At 43.5% G+C, this 8631-nt stretch overlaps 1 protein-coding gene across 2 annotated transcripts; it reads left to right on the top strand.

Moving 5' to 3' along the window:
• Window positions 1-1141: 1141 nt before the first annotated feature.
• LOC143025265 (uncharacterized) lies at window positions 1142-2483 on the top strand. 2 transcript variants are annotated; one of them, XM_076184728.1, is made up of 5 exons: window positions 1142-1204; window positions 1339-1429; window positions 1504-1591; window positions 1678-1770; window positions 1966-2483. In XM_076184728.1, the coding sequence occupies exons 2-5, from the start codon at window positions 1365-1367 to the stop codon at window positions 2425-2427; spliced, it is 708 nt and encodes a 235-aa protein (XP_076040843.1). In that variant the 5' UTR covers window positions 1142-1204; window positions 1339-1364; the 3' UTR covers window positions 2428-2483. The 2 variants fall into 2 exon arrangements, with proteins under 2 accessions (XP_076040843.1, XP_076040844.1); XM_076184729.1 differs by having other exon boundaries at window positions 1150-1210.
• Window positions 2484-8631: the final 6148 nt, after the last annotated feature.

The following is an 8631-nucleotide window of genomic DNA, read 5'->3' as shown; positions in this document are numbered from 1 at the left end:
GAAAATGTACATAGTGTACGAAACGTCAAGCTCCAGTAAAACGCTACTCTTCTCCCTTCTGAGTTTGAATCATGTCCTTTGGACCTGCGATAGCAAACTTACCTCCTGAAGCCAAGTCTATAGTTAGACGTATTGAAACTCTACACAAGAAGATCATCAATGCATCAATTGCTATTTTCTTCAATGAAACCATATATATATATATATATATATATATATATATATTTTTTTTTTTCAGACAAATGAGAGAGGAATGGGTGGGGAAGGGCAAACGAAGATGTGTTGGGAATAGAGTTTATTTCCGTAACGGATGTGTCAGGTCTTCTCTTCGGCTAATGATTTAATTATCAAGACACTTGCTGTTTTTGAAAGGTCATTTGAATCCATCTCTGTCATTGTTATTTTCTCTGGTGGCGATATGTGCAGCTTCCACAAATTTTCTCATGAGGATTGCATTTTATATCGATATAGCTCTGAATGAAGCTGAAGTTAATCTGACGAAGGAAGCAACACAATCAAGTACATAATGATGAAGAAAAGACAGGGATGGGAGAGTAAGACGGCCTAGGAGGTCATTGGAGCCAGTGGAAGTCTATGTATATTGTTCAAAATACGACTTATGGTAAAACGTTTACAAAATTATAAGGTTAAGACTGGGATGTGAATATCACTGGGAATTTATTGCTAGCAAAAATGGCATACCTTGCACACTGTGCAAACAAGAGAGCTCGCAGCCGACACGATGAAGAAGTGTTGTAAAATTGACGAGTTCATAACTATATGAGATTAACAAATATGGTAGAACAAATATTCTTTTGATAACATTGTTAGAAATATAATTATGTGGGCAGTACCGTGGTAATGTCCATAAATATAGAAGCGCTAAAAAAAACCAGTCCACAGTAAAAGCAACAACGAATGATAATGACCAAATGCTGTTCGCATCCAAACCACAATTCATAATACAATAAATTGTAAGACCCTATAAGAAATGCAGGTGAAACTATCAGTAAGTTGCTAAACTCCTTTTAATATATTTGTATGTCAGTACAAAAAAATTAAAGCCTACGCGTTATGTTTCGAACAAGATTCGGAAACACGAATTCGAAGCGGCTTCGTGAAGCGTGGATACATTTCTTCGCAAGGTGTGAGAAGGTATACTGCTACAACGCATAACGACATCCTGGCCGTCGGAGTTAAGAAGGTAGTGGTTAGTTTTCTAACTTATGGTTTGTAACGTGGTCTATCTAGACATGAACCAGAGAAGTACAAGAAAAAGAAAACTTTAACCTTCTTTGCGTATACATGCACGTCTAACCATGTTTTTTCCCCGGACAGAACACCTGAAATTGTAACGAGACTTCATGATGGCAGTCTGGTTGGTAGCAGCTCTCGCGTTAATGGTCGCGACAATGCCAGTGACTCCAAGGTACACACGATGTGAATGGAAAGTTGAATATTTCTAAATTTTATGCCTTGGCTTAACTAATTTTTCTTCTACAGCTCCGTTTCGGACAATGAACCTCCCTGCGATCCTGAAACTCTAAACTGCACTGAAGGTTTCGTCGTAGAAAATTGCACCTGCGTACAGGTTAGATACATCCCTTTCACGTTCGCCACCCCTCCCCCCTCACCCCTCCCAACAATACCCCGTTTTGTAAACTACTTCTCTTCCAGGCCCCGCTCGACGTTCAGAAACGCTCTACTTCAGACTGTCCAGAGGTAACTTGCCCATACGGTCAAATTCGGAAAAACTGCACTTGCATACAGGTTAGAAATTAATACTACCGTACCGTTACTTCAACCATAACTTGTCTATGCCTGCCAGATTCTAGCTACACAATCGGACGCAGTCTGTAATGGCTCGCACGATATTGGTTGCCCAAGGGGTTTGCTTAAAGAACTGCACGTGTACAATTTATACAGATTTTTGGAACGTGACTTAATGTTTAAACCTTGTTTTAGTCTCCAGATGCTGACGACTCGAGATCCAAACGATCCGTCCCTGACCATACAGTATCCCACACTGCTACAGACTGCATTCAAAAGGGTATAACCTGCCTCCAAGAAGGTTTCTCTTGTCTAGAGCATGGCTGCAAGGACTGCCTCGTGAAAACTTTGTCCTGCACACTGGAGTCTGCAAAATGTATGATTAGCCTCCTTAACTTCCATCACGGGCTTGGCTGCACTGCTCCATATAGTAGAAAAACGCGCTCGATAACACCCTCGGGCACCCACGAATGCAGGAATTATCGTCATCGTTGCGGTTCTGGAACGTGCAAATGCATCCTCCAGAGGAATGGACTTAGGAACTGTAGGTGTACAGGTTGTTGCTATAGGCATGGCCGAGGGTACTGTAGCTACATATGTGTACCGAAGTACGGTGGTAACTGCATCTGTACAGGGCAAAAGTGTCTGTGCTTCTAAATGCCAACTGTATTCAAATACTAAATTTTGACATAAAATAAAACGCCCTGCCTTAAGTTTGGTTTCCCTAAACATTTCTCTTCTGGTACATCTCAAATGTTTAACGTTACATTTGTAATGGTACAACTTTAAAACAAATCTGCTTGGTTTTGGTCTTCAATTGCAGGCTAATTTCAACTAAAGCCAGGGTTTGTCCCAATAAAACAAATGCCTCCTAACCTCGACCTTATTGATCAAAGAAGCAAATTACTTTGCTTCCCCGATATCACTACTTCCCCGATATCACTATACTTCCCACTCTGCACCCACCATACGGCCTACCAATTGCAAAGCTAACTGAAATGGTAACCAAAATTTTGCAGAAGTGTGCGTTCGGCAAAGAACTCGCGCCTCAAAAATACCTCGGTTAAAACTCCAATTTCCCTTAAACGTTGCATTCCCAAACGGCTCGGACAGACTTCTTGCAAGCTATAATAGTTCTTGCTGTTAAATATCCCCGAGCATTAAACATTAACGAGCTCTCCTTGATTGACACTACAACGGAACGTGACGTTGCAACCCTGACCATAAAGTTAAATATGCCGGAAACGACAATAGACGTCAACTTACAATTTGCCTGTAACTAAAGGCCTGTCTACACGAGCGGGCCTGATCGGCGGGCTTGCCCGTTAACGGGCATATTTGACGGGCAAACGATCAAATTGCCCGAAAGGCCGCCGAGCGAAATCACTGAGCTGGTGCCCGGTAGCTGGAGTTTCTACCCTGCCAGACGCAAGATAATATCGTGAACCCACAGCGGGCCTTCATCCCACATTCCACGGCATAGTAGCACAGTGAACATTTAACGATGGCAGCCCAGGATAACTAGTGAGCCACCGACAATGCTAGGCACCATGGTTCTCGTACAGCACTCCACCCGCTACTGGCAACATCGTCGGGCAGGCCCAGCTGTTCATCACTTCGGTCGTGTGGACAACATTCACGGGCAGGCCCGCGAGAATTTGCCCGTTAACGGGCAAACCCGCCGATCGGGCCCGCTCGTGTAGACAGGCCTTAATGTATATGCCAAACTCTCCCATCGCTCCAACTGCCACGTCTTTGTACTCGCAAAGCAACTGTCAAGGCAAATTATCTCTTGGATCACGTGTACCTAGTCCAAACCCAGCGAAATGGGTACACGGCGCTTGGCCCTCGAGCCAAAAAATTCAAATCTATCAACCAAATGGGTACATTTCAGAATTACGTCCGCATCCTCGGACAGTAAACAAAGCTGCTGTTAGGCCGAGGTACCAGGTAAAGCTAAAGGTATGACCCAGGTTCATAGAATCTATTGGACCATCTCTACGTCCACTTGCTCTTCGTTAACACGGGAGTACTTCATCCGCATGTAGTACTAGTTACTTGTAAACTACTCACTTGCCCATGTTAACGGCAAATTGGTTAAATTTCCTCGAATGTCAACACTTGTTTGCCGGGCAAGTTAACTTGCAAGCATCGGCGAATGCGAAACTAGTACTTAGTCTGATACCCCTGTACAAACTACCCCCTTCACCGTCGGAATCGGCATCCCAAATTCAAACTTAATACATAACTCCAAATTCCCTCTAGTCCCATCAACCCAAACTCGATCGACCTAACCAAATAGAACCTTCTGTACATTCGGCCTTGACACTGAATGTACAAGTTGAAATCCATCCTATTTTAGTACTAAACGCGCTAATACTACAGCATGAGACTCGTAGCTCTCCCAATGTTCCCCCACCAGAAACAAAACGAATGAACACTTGTCCAATCCTTCCCAACACTAGGTTGAAATAGATTTTTAACGAATATCTAACGACCCAAAATAACTCGCTGGAAGTCCAGTTTTTTATAAAATGGAACGACTGCCAAAGTAAAATCCTCGCAATATCACGAGACTTGCTACTACCCAATTTCGATAACCCGCAATAACCACTTAGTCTCGCCCACCTTCCCTTAACCCAAGATTCTTCCACTCAAAGAAAACGGGCTAGCGCTAAGACTTTGTATATAGAGCACATCAGCCATACCGCACCACGAAACTCCCCATCAAAACAAAAATAATATAAATAAATAATAATAATAAATAAATAAATAAATAATGTATATATGTGTATATATACATATGTATGTATACATACATACATATACCAAGGCTTTTTCCCCCTTACAAGGGGGGTAGCCAAAAAGAAAAAGGCATAAGATCATTCCCACCCATTCCATCCCTGAATACACTCCACACCCTCCACCCTCCCTCTTATCTTAGCACCTCCTGAAAGACGGGTCATCCCTGCACCTTGTCCACTGCTCTGGGTCAGAAGCAGTGTCGCAAGGCACAGCACATCCACAGCAAAGCCGCTTCATTAAATCGGCGACGCCCCCTCCCCCCTCTCCGTCCCCTCATTGCATAAAATGAGAGGACTGGGAGAAATCCCTTAGGGCTGCGTCAAATTTTGCTCACACATACTACCTCACCCCCCATCCACCCGCCCATTCCACCTCATGTAATCACAACATCATCCATATACAACCATTTTCCATTCACCCCTGTCTTCTGTCCTCTCCCGTCCTTCCTCAACAGACATTCCCCTCTTCCCCAAAGCCCCCTTCACCCCATCCATCCACCTCATCCTAGGACGTCCCCTCATGTTCACTCCCTCCACATCTGCCTTCCACACCTCTTTTAGTAGTCTTTCTTCACTCATTCTTTCCATGTGTCCAAACCATCCTAATATTCTTTCATCAACCCTATTTCCCAACTCCTTTTCCACCCCTGTTCTCCTCCTCACCTCCTCATTTCTCACTCTATCTAGCCTAGTAACCCCCATCATACTTCTCAGACACCTCATCTCAAACACATTCAAACTCCTTCTCTCTCCTTCTCTTATGTTCCATGTTTCTGCCCCATACAGTGCTGTTGGCACAATCACTCCATCATACAGTCTCCTCTTCGCATCCATTCCCAAATGTCTATTCCTCATTACACTCTTTAATCCACCAAGGCATTTACTCGCTTCTCTCAATCTGCATTCTACCTCCACTTTCACTCCACCTTTCCCTGCCACATTTGCACCCAAGTATCTAAAACTATCCACTTCCTCCAGTCGCTCTCCCTTAATGCTCACTTCCAGTCTACTGCCACTTTCACCCCTTGTACATCTCATCACCTTACTTTTACCCACATTTATCTTTAGCTTTCTTCTATCACATACTCTCCCAAACTCTGCCACCAACTTCCTCAATCCTTCCTCCGATCCTGCCACAAGCGCAGTGTCGTCCGCAAACAACAGCTGACTCACCTCCCACTTTTCTCCATTTTCTTTAACCATCTCGAATTCCTTGTCCACTACCCTTGCATTTATCTCTCACACCACCCCATCCATGTATAAGTTGAACAGCCAGGGCGACATAACGCATCCTTGACGAAGTCCCACCTTTACCTCGAACCACTCACTCTCTCCATTTCCAATCCTGACACAAGCTCTACTATTCTCATAAAAACTCTTGACAGCTCCCAGAAGCTTTCCTCCTATCCCGTATATCTGCATAACCTCCCAAAGTGCCTTTCAGTCTACCCTATCATAAGCCTTTTCCAGATCCATAAAAGCCCAAAACACATCCTTCCCCTTTCCTATAGCTTTCTCACATATCTGTCTTACCACAAAGATCTGATCTACACAACCTCTACCTGTCCTAAATCCACACTGTTCCTCACCAATTACTCCTTCTGTTCCTCTCCTAGTCCTCTCAATCAAGATCCTCCCATAAGCCTTCCCAACTACACTCAACAAGCTAATCCATCTGAAACTACTACATTCACACTTGTCCCCTTTTCCCTTGTAAAGAGGAACTATACAGGCACTCCTCCAGTCCTCCGGCATTCTACCCACTCTCCAACAAACATTAAATAACCTCACCAACCAGTCCACCATCAATGTACCTCCCTTTTTCAGACATTCCGCATGGCATCCATCCAGACCAGGTGCCTTACCAGCTTTCATCATCTTAACAACTGCCTCCACCTCATCCTTCCTTATTTCTCCTCCATTCTCGTCATTCATTACTCTCATTTTCTTCGCACTTCCCACTGCAGCAATCTTTCCTTCCCTATCCTCCTTCGCATTTAGCAACTCCCTAAAATATTCTGCCCATCTTTCCCTTACTGCCTTCTCTTCCATTATCATCTCTCCATCTGCACCTTTTACCTTTTCTTCTCTACTTGATTCGCCTCCTCTTCCTCTCTTAATTTCTTTCCAAAACATCTTTTTATTACTTTCAAAAATTTCTGTCAAACTCTTCCCCCTATTCACATCTGCTCTCCTCTTTGCAACCTTTACCTTTTGCTTTACTTCTCTTTTCTTTTCTTTATACCTCTCATATGACTCCCTCGTCCTATTTTGTAACCAATCTGTGAAAGCTCGCTTCTTCTCTTCTACAACCTTCTTTGTTTCCTCATCCCACCATTCACTACCCTTTCTTCTATTTCCCCCGTCCTTCTTGTTCCACACACCATCCTTGCACACTTTATGACTCCCTCCTTGAACCATCCCCATTCCTCCTCCACATCCAGCTCTACTCTACCCTTTACTCCCTCCCACTCCTCCTTCAGCTTCTTTCCGTACTCCTCCTTTTCCTTCTCATTCAAAGAGTTCACTCTAAGAACCTCCCTACCTTTTGTCCCTTTCCTCTTCCTCCATCTATCCTCCACTTTCAACTTACCTTCCACCAAAAAAAATGATCTGATATTCCCCCACCCTCTCCCCTTAGCACATGTACATCCTTAACTCTTCCTATCATAATCCTATTTACCACTACATAATCCATTAACGCTCTATCTACCACCCTTCCCTCCACCACCCTCTACCATGTGTACTTATGCTTGACTTTCTTCCGAAACACTGTATTTGCTATCGTCAACTCTCTTTCTAGACACATTTCCACCATCAACTCTCCACTGCGATTCTTTCCTGGAACTCCACATTTCCCAACCACTCCATCGATTGGACCATTTCCCACCCTAGCATTAAGGTCTCCCAGTACTATCACATTGACATTTCTTCCCAAATCCTCTATGCACCCATTTAGATCTATCCAAAAGGCCTCCCTTTCTTCTACACTCTTCTCACTGCCAGGCCCATATGCACTTACAAAGACCCACATCTCCTTTCCCAGTTTCACCTTCATCCACATTATCCTTGAGGAAACCTCCTTCCACTCCACTACACGTTTACCTATCTCTTCACTTACTAGAATAGCCACCCCTTCCCTCCCTCGCCCTCTCTTCACTCCTGATAACCTCCCACTTACACTCCCAAACTTACACTCACCCTTTCCTTTCAACTTAGTTTCACTCAAAGCCAACACATCCATCTTTCTTCTCACAAACATACTACCTATCTCTTCCCTTTTACTCTCATCTGTACCACATCCACGCACATTAAAAGACTCAAACCTTAGGGTGCTGGTCCGAGGCTTTCCAGCCCCTCTTATGCCTTCTTTTTTTCCTTTAGGAATTTCCCCTGTGGGGCTACAAGGAGAAGGATGCCTAGTCCCAATCTCCGTCTCTTTCTTCTCGCCTCTTACGATCCAAGTGGGAATACTTGGTGTCAGTATTCTTTTCCCCCACCACAGGGAATTCCCCCATCACAGAAAAGGAATACTCAGAGAAATGGTACAGGACAGCAACAAGGGGTTGGAGGAGAGCATAACGGAGGGACAGTCGTAGTATAAACATGTTAAAATAATAATAAATAAAAAAAACCCACTATACTTAAAAAAATATACCACACACAGGGAGATCAAATTTTCATTCTTAAGGCAGCTTTGTGAGAAACTAAGAAGAAATTAAATTGTATATATTTTTTTGTGGATCTGAAGAAGGTATAGATAAAGGAGATAGAGAAGTTGGAAGACCATAAGACTCACGGGAGGAAAAAATATAAAGACAATGAGGACCTTCCATGTTGGATGTGAAGCAATGTGAGATATTTGAGGTAAATGTTGATTTGAGGCATGAGTGTATGTCACCATAGTTGCTTAACCTGTATATGGATGGAGTGACAAATGAATGCTAGAGTTGAGTAGGGGAGTAAGGATGAAGGAAAATGGGCAAGAATGAGTAATAAAATCTGTGGTGGAAGATTAAAGTATTATATTCCATGTATATGTATGTATATGTATGTA

Source organism: Oratosquilla oratoria, chromosome 5, assembly GCF_046742065.1.
Source record: "Oratosquilla oratoria isolate Oo_2021 chromosome 5, ASM4674206v1, whole genome shotgun sequence".
In the NCBI taxonomy this organism is placed as follows: Eukaryota; Metazoa; Arthropoda; class Malacostraca; order Stomatopoda; family Squillidae; genus Oratosquilla; species Oratosquilla oratoria.
This window is presented reverse-complemented; position numbering and strand designations above follow the sequence as displayed.